The 17,408-nt window shown below is 46.7% G+C and overlaps 1 protein-coding gene across 8 annotated transcripts in view; it reads left to right on the forward strand.

Moving 5' to 3' along the window:
• Cep164 (centrosomal protein 164kDa) overlaps positions 1 to 17,408 on the forward strand; it is a 68,663-nt gene that overhangs the window by 16,284 nt on the left and 34,971 nt on the right. For 5 of the 8 annotated variants that reach the window (XM_013511149.1, XM_005378211.2, XM_005378212.2 and 2 more), the window contains 5 exons: positions 3,907 to 4,111; positions 6,806 to 8,467; positions 11,148 to 11,303; positions 11,706 to 11,834; positions 13,363 to 13,440. In XM_013511149.1, the coding sequence (XP_013366603.1) occupies positions 3,907 to 4,111; positions 6,806 to 8,467; positions 11,148 to 11,303; positions 11,706 to 11,834; positions 13,363 to 13,440 (2,230 nt within the window). Of the gene's footprint in view, positions 1 to 3,906; positions 4,112 to 6,805; positions 8,468 to 8,502; positions 10,990 to 11,147; positions 11,304 to 11,705; positions 11,835 to 13,362; positions 13,441 to 17,408 lie in introns of those variants that run through there. The other 3 variants (XM_005378213.2, XM_005378216.2, XM_005378217.2) reach the window with 3 other exon arrangements.

Genomic DNA, 17,408 nt, shown 5'->3' on the forward strand with positions numbered 1-17,408 from the left:
TGTTTTTTAGGATTTGTTTTTTAATTATAAATTCTACTCCTCTCTATATCATCATCATCATCACTATTGTGGTGGGGGTCACACTCAAGTCCTTGTGCATGTTGAGCAGGCCCTCTCCCACTGAGCTATATCCTCAACCCCAACAATAATTTTAAATGTAGTTATTTTCAGTCTTCTTTAGATTGTGCTACTATTTCAAATTCCTTGGTGTGCTAATTGTTCTGTTCATTGTGTGTTCTGATTTCCCTCATTAGGAACTATTTCCTCATATGGGCTGTAATTTTTTTATTGTGAATTTTGTGAATCATATTCTGTACGGGTTATTTTCTGTGAGAGTCTTACATGTTGCTAACCAGCTTTATCGTTACATTTGCCAAGGTTTTTTTTTTTTTTTTTTTCCAATGATTTAGGACTGTATTTTTATACTATTTTCCTGATTTGGCATTTCCTTTCTGTATTTTGAACTACATGTTTCTTGAAATTTCAATTTTTGATATGATTTTATTTTGCCTGTAGATCCTGGAGAGGATGATATGTTCCCTTGCTGCGTCCATGGCCTGCTAGGTCCTTTTCTTCATGGAGGTAGTGTTCTCAAGGATCCTAAGACATATAGAAGGTCACATTTCCAGTTACCAAATTAATGAAGGCTTCAGGCCATGTGTTGTTCACTTTCCCATTGCTGGGACAGAATACTCAGTGTGTACAATTTAAAGGAGAGATTTGATTTGGTTCACAGTTTCCAGTGGTTCAGTCCATGACTGTCTGGCTCCAAGGCAGAAATAGCATGGCGGAAGGGCGTGGTGGAAAAAAGCTATTCAATTTGTGGCAGCAAGGAAGTAGAAAGAAGAGGAAGGAACCAGGGAAAAGAGCACACCCTTCTGTTATGGTTTATGTCTGTGTGTCCCCCCAATGCCTCATGCGGATATGGGGCAGGCTATTAGAGTTGAATGATTGTGGGTGTGAGAGCGACACCCGCCCTGGGGTGGATAGTTTGCATATGTAAGGGAGAGGAAGAAGCTGCTTGAGGACATTCCTCCCCCATTCAGCCCTGCTGTGTGGTTGTTGCTTAGCTGTGTTCTGCCGTCCTGAGCTGCAGCTCTTTGCCATGTGCCACTGTGCCTTATAATCTGCCAAGTACAGACTGAAACTCCCACAAACTGTGAGCAAAATAAACCTTTCCTTCCTGAATTTTGGGTGTCAGGTAGTTTGTCCCAGCAGCGAGAAAAAAGTAACCGAGACACCTTCCAGGTCACACCCCAGTAACTCACCTCCAACCAGGCTTCACCTAACACAACGCTCAGCTATGGACTCATCCATGGGCAAATCCACTGATGAGCATCGTGCCCACCCCCGGCCTAGTCACTTTCCTTGTGCATGTGCTTTTGAGGGGACACTTTAGCTCTGGACCATAACAGGCCACATTTTATATCCTTATGTTAGCATTAAACCCCAGTTTCTCAAGGCCTTTCTCCAAATCGGACACCAACCTCGGCCTCTCAGTTCTGTACTTTGGCTTCATATCTTCTGTTTCTGGCACCTGAGAATTTTTCTTTCTGGCTACATTTTTTAAAATTTTTTTTCCCGGTACCGGGAATCAAACTCACGACATCACGCTTGCCAGCAGGAGCTGTGCCGCTGTGCTAAATCCCCAGCCCCTTTCTGCCTACATTTGGAAAAATTATTTTGTTTTGTTGTTGTAATTGGAAGTGTATATATCAGTCTGCTGTTTATCTCTTTTGGCCGAGGATGAAGAATGGTCACATTTCCTCTGGTAAGCTTGCTGCGTGAAGCTTTGTATGTATTTCTTTAAAATTAAAATTTCTAGAATTTGTATGGGTGTGTGCAGAATGTCAGTATTGCTAATTAATATCAAATATAATTTCCATTAAAGTTTAGCAGTCCCACCAATATTGGATATGATTATTCATTTAGAAATTTGCTAATGAAAAAACTGTCAATCTCAAATCTGCCAGATCAATTCGTGTATCATTATTTCAGGTGGGCTTCTGTAAGGCTCTAGGGCAGGGACATAAAGCATCCAAATTCTTTGTAATTATATGACCATGGTGGCCTTTATTCTTCAGCTTTCAGTTGCATCGTCGGTTCCATCTGAGCTGCCTGATCTCCTTGACTCAGAGACTACCAGAATCACTCAAGACCCTCTGCTTATAGTATTCTGGTCTTTCTTTTAGCCTCGTCCTCCATCCTTTTCTATCTTCTGGCTGTTACCCAGTTCCAATGCTCCCTTTACATTTTCAGGTATAGTTGTAGCAATAACTCACTCAGAATTGATTTTCTGTATTAGTCTGTTTTATATTACTATAATGAAATACCCAAGGCTGGGTACTTTATAAAGAAAAGTGGGTAATTTAGCTCAGTTTTAGAGGTTTGAGGGCATTATACCAACATCACACAGCTGTGGGAAGGCCTCGGGGCAGATGGCATCTTAATGATGTATGCATGACATGATGAGAAATGAAACCAAAGTATGGGGGTGGGGGGAAGAGACAGGCTTGTAACGGTGTGTGTGTGTGTGTGTTTATGTCATACTGGAGATTGAACCCAAGGCCTTTGGTTTGAGCTACATTCCCATCTCCAGCCCTTTCTTAATTTTTTATTTTGAGACAGATCTTGCTGAGTCACTAAGTTGCCCAAGCCGGGGTTGAACAGGCTTGTACTTTTTTTTTTTTTCCGGTACTAGGAATCGAACTCACGACCTTGCGCTTGACAGGCAGGCACTGTGCTGCTGAGCTAAATCCCCAGCCCCAGGCTTGTACTTTGTATGGTAGTAGTTCGGGAGTCCTCTGAGACTTACCCTACTCCCTTCTGAGAGCAGTGTCCCCGGTGTCCTGAGGACTTTCCACTGGGCCTCACCCTGCAAAGGTTCCACCACTTCTTAACACTGCCACGCTAGTGACCGACCTTCCAACACATGAACCCCGTGGGGACAGACCATGTCCGAGCCATGGCACCCTTGATATTTCTACTTCTGCTCATGTTCCCTTTTATTTGAATTAAGATTCAGTTGGTCAAGTTGATAAGGAGCCTGACTAAAATTGTATTGATTTATACATTAATTTGAAGACTCTTAGCATCTTCACAGATGTGAACCTTTTCTTTCAGGAACATGGAATTCCTCTCCAACTGCCTCTCCCCACCTTCACTAAAGCTTTGTAGAGATTTTATACATTTTGGACTTATTTTTGTTTATGTTGCTACTGCAAATGGGATTCTTTATCCTGTTAGCTTTCCTAATGGATTATTGTATTGTCTTGGTAGTGCTGGGGATCAAACCTAGGGCCTCACCCATCCTAGGCAAGGGTTCTCCCACTGTGCTACACTCCAGCCTTTCCTAACAGATTACTGTTAATGGGGGGGAAGGTTGGAATAAATGGTTTACTTTGGACTTGACCATGTTAAAACACGGATTCTCCTACATTATTTTCTTCTACCATGATCCTTCACTAGCTTGGGATTCTAAACTTACTAGTTTAGTGTCTTCTGTAAAACCAAGCTTTCACAATAGATTTTTCTTCTTCACACTGTTCATTGAAATATTAAGCGAGGTCTGTTCTAGCATTTATCTCTAAAGTGCCATAGTGTTTATATTTCTTCATTTAAATAAAATCAGATTCATTCCTACTCTAATCTAGCACAGGTTTCCAAGAATTCTAATGATTGTGTGTCTCCATCTAGAGAAAGCTTTGTGCATCTAAATCCATTGTTCTGTGTCTAAGCTAACTCCCATTCTTAGCCATATGGTCCCCTCTGTTAATCCTTTTCACTACCCAATCCCTTTCCCACTATCTTCTTGGTGTCCTATCCCCTTTTCTTCTTTTTCTGTTTTTGTCCTAAGTAGCTTTGGACCAGAGCGGGGACTAACTCCTGAACTTCACTCATTCCCAGCCAGGACATCACAGGTGATATTTATTATTTCAACTTTGCCAACGGGCAGTCCACGTGGGACCATCCGTGCGATGAACACTATCGGAAGTTGGTGGTTCAAGAGCGGGGGAAACTGTCAGCTCCTGGGGCTGTTAAGAAGAAAGACAAGAAAAAGAAAAAGGAAAAGAAAGACAAGAAGGACAAAGAGGCCTCCAAAAGTCCCGTGGTGAGTCAGTGGCTGCTAGGTCTGAGAGAGGTGGGGCTGAAATCTGTGGGTATGGGGAATCTGTAGGTATGTATAATCTGGAGGTTAAAAACAACAATAATAAACTCTTTTTTTATTTGTTTGTTTTTGTTTTTTTGTCTTTTTGAGACAGGGTCTCACTATGGAATTCAGGCTGGCCTTGAGCTCACTTTGTAGCCAAGGCTGGTCTCGGAACTCACAGTGATCCTCCCGCCTCAGCCTCCTGAGTGCTGAGTGCTGAGATTACAGGCGTGTGCCACCACCCCTGGCTGGACAATAATAAATTCTTGATAGTGTATTGCTGGGTGTGGTGGCACACGCCTATAATCCCAGCACTCGGGATCGTTGCAATAGTGTATCATCTAACTTTTGCTTATTTTCTGGCAGTTGTTACCGTCTTGAAACGATTCCACTTCTTTCTTTATGGAGCATGTGTTACATAATCAGACTGGTAGAGCACCACTGCCAGTGTGGTGTTCCGCGGTAGCCTAAGCGATGGCATCTGCCGCTCTGGTGCAGGGACAGGCAGTTTGGGAGGCCGGTGAGCCTACATGAGCGAGTGTGCTTTCCCGTTGCTGGGTATCTGGGTGTCCTAGTGTGGGCTTGTTATTTGCTTAAAGCTGTGTGAGTTCAGTTGTCAGAACACCAGTACCTTCAAGATTCAAAAGAAAAGTGTTGGGCTTTATTTGCTCCCTGGCTTTTCTTTGTTACCAGTGCCCTGGTTTAGTGGTGGATAACTGGAATTTAACTGCAGCATGATCACGGTGGTGTCAAGTAGCTTTTGTATTGAATTCAGAGTGTCTTACAGCCATTGTTGTTTTATTTGTTACTTTAGCATCTCTGAACTTAGGAGGTGGAAGTTATTGCCCTCGTTTTAGGAGGAGCAGGTTGGGAGGCATAGGGAGTTGAGGCCCAGACTGGCCCACATGCAGGTTGTTGAAGGGACCAGGCCTTCTTCCCTTCACTCAGGCATGGGGCCGTGGGTACACTGAGGAAGGGAGGGCTGGAGGAACTCAGTTCTGTCAGGTGGGAAGCGCTGGGTATATTTTTTCAACTCTTTCAGTGGTCCAAGTTCTTTTGTCCCTTTTTTTGTTGTTTTTGGTTTATTTCTCACCAGAGCCTGCCTCTTCTCACTGAAGATTTTGTCCTTTTGTTGCAGCACTGGGGACTGAACCCAGGGCCTCACACATGCTCTACCACGGAACTACGCCCTCAGCCCTGTCTTCTCTCCTAAAATGTCAATTCTAGCTTTGAACAATTGTTGATTAATTTAGCCTTTTGATCATGTTCAAGCATTATTGATACTCCTATCTGCCTTCCCTACCTGTATATTACTCATGGGTCTGAGAAATAAGTCAATAAACCCATTTCTCTAGATAGAGGAAAGAGAGCAGGTAATTTCCAAATAAGTTGACTTTTCTAATACTGTATGTTTGAAAGGCAGAAAGGTGGCAGATGGGCTTTTCACTAACCAAGCTTATGTAAAGCGATACTCGGATACCTGGCAGGCTCTGGCATAGTCTGGCAGGGTCTGGCACGACTAAAGGTAGGAGAAGAAATTATGTGAGCGTTCTAGGGAGGGGACTTGGGTGCCACATTGGATTCCTGGAGACCCTTGATAAAAGAATTTCTTCTATGCTTTGGGGACATAGAGCAACTGGACAGCTCTGGGCCATCAGTCTAGTTCTTTGGGCTCAGGAAAACCACTTCAAGTTTGAGTATGTCTGGGGGACAGGCCTGAACGAGGTGGCAGCCTGGATTCAGGTGGGTTGGTGTCCTGGAGGTTGAGTGTTGGATGGATGGTGTGTAGTGTGAATATTTTCAGGAGCTGTTGGTTTTTCTAATGGCGTCTTCTATGACTGTTCAGGCATTTCCCAAGCAGTACCTCTGCTAGAAGACACTGGAATGAATTCCCTAGGCTCAGGCAGTGGGTGTGCTTCCCACTCTTTTCTCCCTTGTAGAAAATTTCTGGGAGACCTTGATAAAAGGGGGATTTTATAAAGGGAATGGATCACAGAATCTAAGAGTAGGTAGCACCTTAGGGATAACCTGGCTACTGATTTTTGGACTTTGGTTAATAGTAGAGCTCTGTCTTCAGATAGTTTCTCTGCAGAAGTACAGCTCATAAAGCGAGAAATGGAGCCACTGTGGTTGAAGCTGGGGATGTGGGCCTTGATGCCTCTTCTCTGTCACATGTCCATTTTATAGGGCTCCCCTCGGTACCGAGTCCCCTACGTACCACAGAGCAAGGTTTGCAGGATGTAGATCTGGCCCAGCTTCCTCTTTATAGAGAAGGTAACTGGAGCCTAGAAAACAAGTATTTTCTTTTGAAAAATTTTTTTTAATTGTATTTTTAAATTAAGTTTATTGGTATATTTTAGGTATATATAATGATCACATTCATCATAAGGAATTTGTACCTGTACATGATATAACTTGATTCTTTTTTTCCTTATTCCCCTACTTACCTTTCAACTCATCTTCCCCTCCTTATTTACAAAAGCTTAAGAAGACTGATTTTCAACCCAGAGGAAATTTTAGCTTTTCTTTCCTTTTCGATTTTTGCTTTAAGTGGAGGGTGGGTTTCTGCTAAGAACGGGCCTAGGGTTGAGGTAGTAGGTATAAATCCAAAGTGTTTTGTCTTCGTTTTCTCTGCATATTTATGTACCCATCTAGGAAACACAGCCTGAGCAGGGACTTCTGCCTTCTTCCTTTCTCCGTGGCCCATCCCCTCTCTCGGCACCTGGGCCTGCTGATCTGGACCTAGACCAAGAGATGGAGGCTAGAAGTGAGGGATCGTTTCAGAAAGGAAAGAGTCCGTGCACGTTGAGTGACACGCCTTGGCCTCCCGTGGGCGCCCTCCCTAGCAAGCTGCAGCCGCTGTCCAAAGGCCAAGCTTTCCGAACCCACCAGATCTTTGCTGATGTGGAGAAAATCTTAGGCAGGGCTCCAGCCCAATGCAGGACAGAAATAGCGGAGCAGCAGGGTTTGGAGATACCTCACAAGGCAAAGGAGAAAATCTACCTGGGGTCTTCAGACGCTGAAATAGAAGAGCTGGAAATGAGGACCAGACAGCAGAAGCTGGGAGCCCTGGGCCCTCAGAGCACTGGGCCTCTCCAGCATGGGCCAGACGTGTTAGAGAGCAGGGACCAGGCCCCTGTCCACTCTAAGCTCTCTGAAGCCAGCAAGGGCCCGCAGCTAAGAAGGGAGCAGCACGGCCACAGCATAGCCACACTGAGCTCCACTGGCCCTGGGGGGGACAAGGGTCTGAGCCCTCTTCCCTTGCCCTCCCCTGAGGAGGAGTCCTCCCTGTCCCCTGGTTCTGACCACATGCTCCCTACCAGGAAGAGTAAGCTGTTCTCAGCAGGTGGCAGCTCAGCTGAAGACCTGAGCTGGCAGGGAGTTCCTGGGGAAGGTGAGGGCCTGAGCAGGGGCAGGCGGAGGAGAGAGCCCGCAGGACTGTGGGTGGGACAAGTCTCCAAGCTTGTCAACAGGGAGCCCCCTCGCAGCTGCAGGGAAGCAGAGCCCGGTGCCCCAGTGGCTCTGAGGGCCACAGCTGAAGATCTACCGCAGGGACTCTTTGTAGTCCGATCTGACCCCCTGGCATCAGAATCAGCTCAGAATGCCTCTTCTGAGGCTCCCGCCAGCGAGAAGAGCCACCTCCCAGAGTCTTCAGACCCCTGCAACGAAGGTAGGAAGCCTCGTTTGTCTGGGGCTGACCTGAAGAGCTGCAGCAGTGGCGACAGCAACCAGGCCTTGCCTCTTGGCTCGCTAATCCCGGGTGAGGTGAACAGCTTCCCTGGGGGCCTACGGAGCCCCCGAGGATCTGTGCTGGCCGAGGATCAATCAGAGGTGGGGCCCAGAGATTCACACTCCCGCCCCTACCTGGCGTTCCAGTTGTCTCACGTGCAGAGCTCTGCTGAGGAGCAGTCAGAGAGTGAAGACTACTCTGAGGATCGGAGGTTCTACCAGCACATTCTGCAGATGGTCAAGATCTCCAGGAGGCTGGAGGGCCTGGGGCTGCCTGAGGGCATGCAAGAAATGCCATGCAAAGACATTGCTGACATGGTCTGTTGCATGGCTGCTGAGCCTTTCAGGATATCTAGTGAGGGTGAGCATGTGGCCATCAAAGCCATGGAGAGGGACCCGAGGTTTCTGTCTTGGGGGCCACAGATGCTGGAACACCCTCAGGAGGTGGCCCCTGCCCCTGCAGAACAGGAGGCTCCACAGCAAGCCTACTGCCAGCCAAGCAGCAGTCCCCTCAGGCAGGGGCTAGTCGAGCTGAGTTTCAACAGAAGTCTTGCTACAGAGCCAGGCGAGACACAGCTTCTCAACCAGGTAGGCTTCTTAGAGAGCGTGGCCTGAGGCTTCAGGCCAGGGTGAACTTGGCAGGGAGGGAGCAGGTGGAGTTCATGTCTTACCACAGTGTCCAGGTGTGCTTTCTTCTTACTTCCCCTCCCTTAGTAACTATTGATCCCTTTACCCAAGTGGCTGTCTTGTGGGATAACATGTATTTCAGGTCTCTTCCACCCCATCTCCTGCAAGATAGGTCCTTTTTGACTTCTTTTCCCCAGGTATAATTGTTAATTCGTGGGTGGTTCACATGCCTTGAAAGTGATCAGTCCTGAGAGTGGGCAGGGCGGTGTGGATGCTGGGGATCACACAGGATATAGACACCTTCTGAGGTTTGTGAAGCCTTTCCCATCAGCTAATTTTGGAGCAGGGTCCTTCCAAGTGAGCACCCTCCATCGAAGCTGTGAACCTGCCCCTTCTCGGAGGCTTGCAGAGCTGGAGACTTTACACTCTCACGAAGGACTGAGGCATGCAGCCTCCTTGTGCTGGTCAACGAGCTGTTTCCTCCTGGGTCCAGAACCAAATTGCTAAATTGTGTCATGCTTGTGCAGACCCTATTTGTGACTTCACTTCCTCTCCTACTGGGATTTACCGAAGGGCTGGGCTTGTCCTGTCATTCTAATCCTTTGTCCCTGTAAGAGTCACCATATTCTTCATCCAGAAGAAGTCAAGTTGGATCAGAGACCATGGAGATCAGTCTGAATTTCTCTGGCTGTTTTGCTCTGGCCCCAGCTGTGGCTTTACCCAGTTGTGCCCTCTGGTTCTTAATTGCTGACATGAGCTGGTTCTCTGTTAGCTTTAATAACTACTATAGTACTATAAATATCAGATAAGCTGCAGATTACCCTGAAAGTTTTAATTAGCCCAATGGCAGCAAGTTTATCTTCTCTGAAGGACAACGCCATGCACAGCCCCATGCTCAGAGTTAATGGCCATCTACAGAAGATGATCAGCTAGGGGCCAGGAATGTATAATTTCCCTGCTAACCACTGATTTAGTAAAGGCCTGGGAGAACAAAGGCCTCAGCATGCCTGTCTCCCTCCCTCAAGCCCCTAGCACGTTAGCAAATTAGCCACGTTAGGAGTCTGTAATTTTCCATAAATACAGTGTGGGAAGAATTTTGCTTGCTGATAGGCTGGGGCTGGTTGGAAGGGCTAAAGGCGGGAGGGGCAGGACCAATTTGCTCATGGTTCACTTAGAGAAGCTCTTTTTTATTTATTTTTTTCCTGCTACAGTTCTCTTGTTGGCTGTGTGGCTTCGGATAGGTGCTTGATCTCACCAACCGCCATTTATTCAAGTGGGGAGTGTGGGTAATGGCAGAGCCTGCCTCAGAGGGCTATCGTGAGAGTAGGATGAGACTTCACGTGTCAGTGGTCGTCAGGCATTTTTATGTATCAGCTCTTTTTCTCCCTAGCAGTCCAGATGACTGGGGATCTGCAGAGGCTCAGGATCTTTCTCACCTCTCCTTTTACCCGAGCTTCTGATGCCCTCTCTGTACACAAAGAGGCCCAGCTGGGATCACCCAGGACCCTGGCTCCTGAGCTGAGGCTGTGGCTGAGAAGGTGGCCAGTCTGAACTTCCTCAGCTGACCTCTTCTGGGTTCTTCTTCTTTAGTTCCTATGGGATTAGAGAGAAGCAAAACTTTTGCTTTCTTTTATACGTTTTAAGTTTGAGAAACAAAGAGCTCTTTTTAAACTGTCCCCAGAGTACCGTTCTGGCCCGTGCTTCTGTAAGCCCAGGCAGTCACAGTGGAAACCCCAGTAATGGTAGCATCCTACAAGGCTAGGGTAGCCTGGGCCCCTGGCAAAGGCCCCTTCCATGAGCTGCTCAGTAAACCTTCCCTGGAGGCACAGCACCCGCCAGCTTCATCTTGCAGATGAGTAAACTGGGAACCCCAGAGCCTGTAGGTCTGATGCTTTCTGCCCCAGTCTGGTTTCTTTCCCCAGTCCTGGCCGGCATGAAGCCTTTGTGAGAGCGGCACCGAAGTCTTCTCTCCATCGACTGCAGCTCTTTGACAGGTCTCTCTCACCCACCTTCCTCAGCAGCGGAGAGGGGAGAGAGTTCTTTTATTGTGCATGTATTTTTTTCATTTTAATTAAAGTAATAGAAGGCAAGAGTTAAAAAAAAAAAAACAAAAAACAAAACCAAGTCAAAAAGTACCAAAAGGCATATGACAAAGTAGAGCAGTTCTCCAGGGTGCAGAGCCCTCTCCCTCCAGAGGCAACCACTGTTTCCTGGTGTTTACTTCCGTCTTTGTTAGTAATATGCTGAGATCGCTTTTTCTACTCTCATCACTTTTAAACTTGATCTACTGAGAGCTCTTGCGCTGGTAGATGAGAGTTTTGTCTCTGCATCCCTCTCCCGCATACTTCCTTCATGACTTCCGCAAGGAGAGCAGAGCCCGGTGCAGCATCTGCCAGATGCAAGAGAGCTGTTTATGTGCGATGGCATTCGAGTTACGAGAATCAGGAAACAAGCCTGTGATTTCTCTCACAGTTGGCACAATGGTAATTTCTGGATGTTGTGTTTCATTAGCAGCCTCTGAGCGGAGGTGGTTTAAATTTGAGCGGGCAGGATTTAGATGCTTTATTTTTGTATCTGTCTCCGACACGCTTGGAGCCACATGGTTTCTTGGGTTTGTAACAAGATGTTTTCTGTTACCCAGGCTCTGGGCTCCTCATTAGCCCCGATCCAGGTTCCTCTTGGTGGCCTGGCTCCTTTACGAGGTCTTGTAGATGCCCCACCCTCTGGTCTTCGCGGATCTCAAAACGTGAGTCGGGGGAGCTCCGCAGAGTCGGGTCAGCTTGGAGAATTCCCGCTGGTGAGTACTTTGCCGGTGTGCAGCGTTTAGTTATTGCCAGGCCTACTGTGCGCGTGCTGGAGCCTGGGCCCACAGAAGAGCAGAGGAAACGAGGCCGAGTCCGCAGCATTCATAATCAGATGCAGGAGATGCGTCACGCCTGCGTGATGCTGCATGTGAGCTCTGGGTAGGGGAGGCCAGATCGCAGCAGAGGGACGCCCGTGCTGATTTCTCTGTCCACATAGCCAGGCGGTGGGAGCTGAAGAGAGTCAGCAGTGTGAGGCGGGGTCTCCGGGTCAGTTTCATGGCCAAGGGGGCGCTTGATCCGGGAGATGGCTACAGAAAGAGTAGGAAGAACATTCTAGGGCCATTCTCTAAGTCATCCTGGGAAGTCCTCCCTGAGTTTCCCTCTCTGTTTTGGAGCCTCCACAGGGTTTCCAGACTTCTGCTTGTCCAAAGGGTCTCTTGGGCATCCATGAGGATAAGAATGCTCTCAGCCTCTTGGCATTAGGGGAGGAGACCAATGAGGATGAGGAGGAGAGTGACAACCAGGTAACGAGGAAGTCCCCTCCCTGGCCTGCAAACCTTCTGTACAATTTTGTTTTGTTGAAAAAATTATTTTGCTACGGTAAACTATGTATGATATAAAATTTGCTGTTTTAACTTTTTTTTTTTTTTTTTTGTACACTACTGAGGACTAAACCCAGGGCCTTCACACTGAGCAGCATCTCCAGCCCTTTTAAATTTTTTTTGTATTTTAATTTTGGGATAGGGTCTCGCTATGTAGTTCAGGCTGGCCTTGAACTTACTATGTAGCGCAGGCTGGCCTCAAACTCATAGGGATCCCACTGCCTCAGTCTCCAGAGTGCTGGGATTATAGGGATGCACCACCACACACAGCTTAAAATTTTTTTATGTTGAGACGGGGATCTTGCTAGGTTACTGTGTTGCCCAGGCTAGTCTTGAACCTATCGTCCTGCCTCAGCCTTCCAGAGTGCTGGGGTTATAGGTGCACACCATCACACTTAGCCTTTTTAACTGTTTTTAAGTGTACAATTCAGTAGTATTAAATATTTTCACAATGTTGTACAACCGTTATCCCCTCCATTCCCAGGAGTTGGTCATAATCCTGAACAGAAACTATCTGCCGGGCATGGTGGCACATACTTGTGGCCCCAGCACTTGGGAGGCTGAGACAGGAGGATCACCAGACTTTGAGGCCAGACTGGGCTACATAGTGAGTTCAAGGCCAGTTTGAGTTACATATTGAGATCCTGTCTCAAAAAACAAAACAACAACAATGAAAAACACCTCTGTACCCATTCAACAATTCCCCCACTCTCCAGCCCCTGGTAACTTTCAGCCTAGTTTATGTCTGTATGAATTTGCCTATTCTAGATATTTCGTGTAAGTGGAATCATATAGTATTTTTCCATTTTATGTCTGCCATTTTTCATTTAGCGTGTTTTCAAGGTCCATGTTGTTGCATTCATGTGAGTGTGATTCTTTTCATTCTTTTTTTTTTTTTTTTTGGTTTTTTGGGATGGGATCTCACAATATAGTTCAGGCTGGCCTTGAACTCACTATGTAGCCTAGGATGCCTCGAACTCACAGTGATCCTTCTGCCTCAGCCTCCTAAGTGCTAGGATTACAGGGGTATGTACCACACCCCACTTTCTTCATTCCTTTTGAAGGGTGAATGATAGTCCACCACATTATACTACATTTGTTTATCCATTCATCTGTCAATGGATACATGGTTTGGTTCCATCTTTGGCTGCCATCTGCTATTAAAAAAAAAAAAGCAGAAATGATTCTGTTGGCCACAGTTTCATTTCTTGATCAGTCTGTATGCATCGCAGGTCTTATCCTGAAGGCACAGCCAGGGAGCTTCTTGGCCATTTGCTTGGCACAGAACATTGTTCATACTAGATAAAGGGCTGCTTAATGGCTCCTGCTCTGAAGCCCGGCCTGGGCCCAGCTGCGAGCTCAGCAGGACCCTACTTCTCCCTCTGCGTGCCCCTCACCTGGGCTGGGCACAGACTTACTTACCTAATCCCATCATCATTTTTGCTTCTAGAGTGTCCACAGCTCCAACGAGCTTTTCAAGAACCTGCACCTGGATCTGGGGTCCCTGGGGGAGAACTTTGAATATGAGGTAAGAACCTGAAGCCCCTGCTGGTAAATGTCTCAGCCTGAGGATTTCTCCTTCCTTCTGAAGCCTTTCTGTTTGTGGGATCATATTGGCAAAGGTAACCCTTTTGTCCCAGTCCTATCCAACGTTTGCAGGGTTTGGAGAAAGACAAAAGGAGCAGGGAATCCATTTCCTTCCTCATGTATCAAATGACCATTTCTTGAATGTTTTGCGTGGGACACTCCATTAGGTGCTGCAGGACCTGTGAGCATAAAGGAAATCTGCTTGTTGCCATCTTAGATTCTGCATTCTCACAAACTTAGGGAGAAGAAATTACTTGGTGGAAGAGATAGCTTTTGACCTGGGTGTTGAAGAGTATCTGAGTTTGAGACATGGTGGAGATGAAGGAGTATTCTAGGCAAGTGAACAGCTCAAGCTAAGCTTCGAGGGCTGGAAAATGCCAAATGTGGATGGGAATAGCTTCTGGAACACCCTCCCCAGGTCTTGCCCCTTTCTCTGAATTCTGTCCTCTGCTCCCATGAGAATTTTCTTTATAACGAACAAACAACAGCAAAACTCACCATGATTTAATGCCTGTAACCTCCAGTGTGTATTTGCACTTGGAATCTACTATGCGTTCTTTGTCTTGTGTCTGACTTACTAATTTTTTTTGTCTTTTTGAGATAGAGTCTCACTATGCAGGTCAGGCTGGTCTTGAACTCACTTTGTAACCCAGGCTGGCCCCAAACTCGCAATAATCCTCCTGCCTCAACCTCTCCAGTGCTCTGATTACCCGCGTGCACCACTATACCTGGATGACTTACTAATTTTTAAACAACTGAAATTTCTTTATTCACAAAATATTTTCATACCCAATGAATCATGAAGTCAGTGAGTTAGACTTACACAAACATTTATATACTAGGTGCCCATTAAATCAGTTGAACTTTTCACAGGACTAGTATATCAAATTCTTTTAAATACCTTAAACACCTTAATATGAAACCAATCACCTACACATTATTAGAATGATCACAAAACAGGCCAGTAAAACAAAAGTGCTGTTACTATAGATTTAAATTTGTTGCCTTATTATACCTTATTCTTTCTTTTCTTTTTTTTCCCCTGATACTGGGGATTGAACCCTGGGAGCACTGAAGTACACCCCCAGCCCTTCTTATGTTTTTTTATTTTGAGACAGAGTTTTGCTAAGTTGCCCAGGGTGGCTTTGAACTTTCGATCCTTCTGCCTCTGTTTCTTTGTCTAGGATTATAGTCATATGCCGTCAAGCTTTATCCCTTATTTCTGACTTGTTTTTCTCGGTGTTGAGCTCATCTTCAGAGCTAGGGGACTGTGTCAGGCTAGCCAAGGTTCCGGATGTTGGCTGATAGGCCCTGATTTGGTTCTTGAGACCCGAGCTGTGAATGGGCCTCCCACAGCTCTCCCTCCTGGGCAGGACCTTCTTCTTAGCTCTTTGCCTGTTAGTGCAGAAGCTGTCCAACTTTTTGGATCTATATAGTCAGCTAAATGTTTTTTGTTTTTGTTTTTTTTTCCGGTACTGGGAATCAAACTCACGACCTTGCGCTTGTCAGGCAGGCGTTGTGCTGCTGAGCTAAATAAATCCCCAGCCCCTGTAAGCGAAATTTCTATTGTGACTTTAACCCTTTCTGCCAGATGTGACACTTATTTCTGAGTGTCCCATCTGTACCGTCTATCTGATAGGTGTCTACTTTGACCGGTTCTTTCGGAGCGGGACTTGGTCTGGTTGGGTACCTCAGAGGCCTTCACTCTGTTTGGTTCCCTGATGTGATGACTTTGTTTTACTCTCATCCACCATTGAGACCTGCACCGACCGAGGGAAGCAGAGATGCTGCCCCGTTTTGCGTGATGGAGAGCAACTTTGAGTAGTTAGGAGGGTGTCAGGCAGACTTGCTTTTGAAGGAAGAGGATAGTTTCCTAGAGACTAAGCAAGTTGAGGGTGGAGATTCTGCCCATTCATATCTATATTTGAGCGCCATGCCCACAGCTTGGAACATAGAAAGTGCGTGGGGATGTTTTGTTAAACAATGGAGAGCGAATGCATGAATGAAGGAGCCTTACTGGGGTGGGCTGGGGGATAGCTAGGCAGGTTGTGTGGTGTGTTTTCTTTCTTTGGCTTTCTCAGATTCTGGATAGAGCTGTCAGCTGGTGGATTGAAGATCCTAATGTGGGTTGATTATAAATCACTCTGATCTTGAACTACTTAACTTTTTTTTTTTTTCGATACTGGGAATCGAACTCAGGACCTCGTGTTTACCAGGCAGGCACTGTGCTGCTGAGCTATATCTGGCCCTTGAGCTATATCCCTGGCTTTCTTAACTTTATTTTGTAATGGGTCACCAGTGTCAGCAAGTGAGGCATTTTCGTCTTTGTCATGTCCTGAATTTCCTGAAGGTTTTCTTTCTGATGATTATGTGCTTTAAGGCGGGGGAGTGGAAACTTGCAAACATTTTATAACCTCTTTAATATAAATAGGCACCTCAGTGTGGTGGGGAAATGTCTGGAGTGGGCAGTGTTAAATACACCTCCCACCTCTGTCTCTAGCAGCCCAGCAGATTGAGTTCTTTTTGCCACATGGGGTGTGGAATTCACATGTTCTAACCTCAGGCAGGAATTAGGGCTTTTTCTGCTGGAGAAAGCTGGTAGTGGGGTTGAGTGATGGTTTTACAGCAGGCAAAGCTGCCTCTGCTTGGGCCCTGGCCTTTGGGAATGCCTTTTGTCTCGGCTTACAGCCCTTGGATCCTCTGAACTGTCCACCTTTCCTGCTGTCAGGCAGCCCGGGCAGCCTCTCGTAGAGCGTTCCTTCCTGGCTTCGCACTGCCCTGTTTGCTGAGCAGTCACTTTGCTCATGATTCCATGAGAGGGCAGTAGGATGGTGAGAATGCATTTTTCCCTCTGTCTCTTTCTCCCTCCTCTTCTGTCTTTCAGCTTAAACCCATTTCTAGTGTATCACAGGCTCGGAAGGAAAAGGTTCAGAGAACCAGCACTGAGAACGCATATGAACGAGATGGGAGGGGTGAAAGGGTGGGCAAAAAGGCTGTATGTGACCATGTGGTGCCGGATGAAAAGCCCATCAGCAGAGCAAAGGAGCAGGAGGGGCCCGGGGCTTAGAAATAACAGGATGATGTCAGTGTGACTGGAAAGTGCTAACTACACCAGGGAGCTGTGCAAAGAATTGAGACCAACTGGGGAGGAATGAGACCTGAGAAATAAACTGGACCGATGGTTGACCTGGCAGGTGGTCTCCCCAGAAAGGTCAACACATGGATGTAGTGTTCAGTCCCCCCACCTCCATCGTAGTAGTTCCTGCCCTTGTGTTCTGGGTAGGAAATGGAGCCTGTAGCCCCGGAGAGTTGTGGCTTTCTGGGGAATGTCTTACTCGTACTCCCTGTAGCCTGGTCCTCATGCAAATGGTGGGACCTTGAAATTTGACTTGTGATATTCAAGGACCTGGGGCAGTAGCAGCAGGAAACAGGAACATGAGTTCAGATGAGCTGAGGGCAAAGCTGAGCAGCTACAGAGCGCAGGGCAGGAGACCGTGCACAGGTTCCCTGAGTATGCGTGCTAGTTGGGGACTTCAGGGCTCGGGTCTAGAGACATGCCGAGGAGCACCAGCTGGGTGAAAAGAGATGGGTGTGAGTCACTTGTACTCAGCTCTGGCCATCCTTTTGTGAATTGCCTACAGCCGTGTGAAATCTCCTCTGCTTTCCCTACCCTCAAGGCGTGCCTCTGGCTGTCCTCTCCTTGGAGTTAGCTGACAAGGGGGCGGAGAATGCAGGGTCACTTATTTTAATACTAGCCGTGTTTTGATATTTCGGCAGGCAGGCTAAGATCAGACCCATCATATGAAAAGAATCATCATTTTTGGGGTGCTTTGGGTTGCACTCAGAACCTTGTGCATGTTAAGCACACACTCTACTACTGAGACATGCCCCAAGATGAAAATTTTCTTT

Source organism: Chinchilla lanigera, unplaced genomic scaffold (genome assembly GCF_000276665.1).
Source record: "Chinchilla lanigera isolate Chin_1 unplaced genomic scaffold, ChiLan1.0 scaffold00011, whole genome shotgun sequence".
Classification (NCBI taxonomy): Eukaryota; Metazoa; Chordata; class Mammalia; order Rodentia; family Chinchillidae; genus Chinchilla; species Chinchilla lanigera.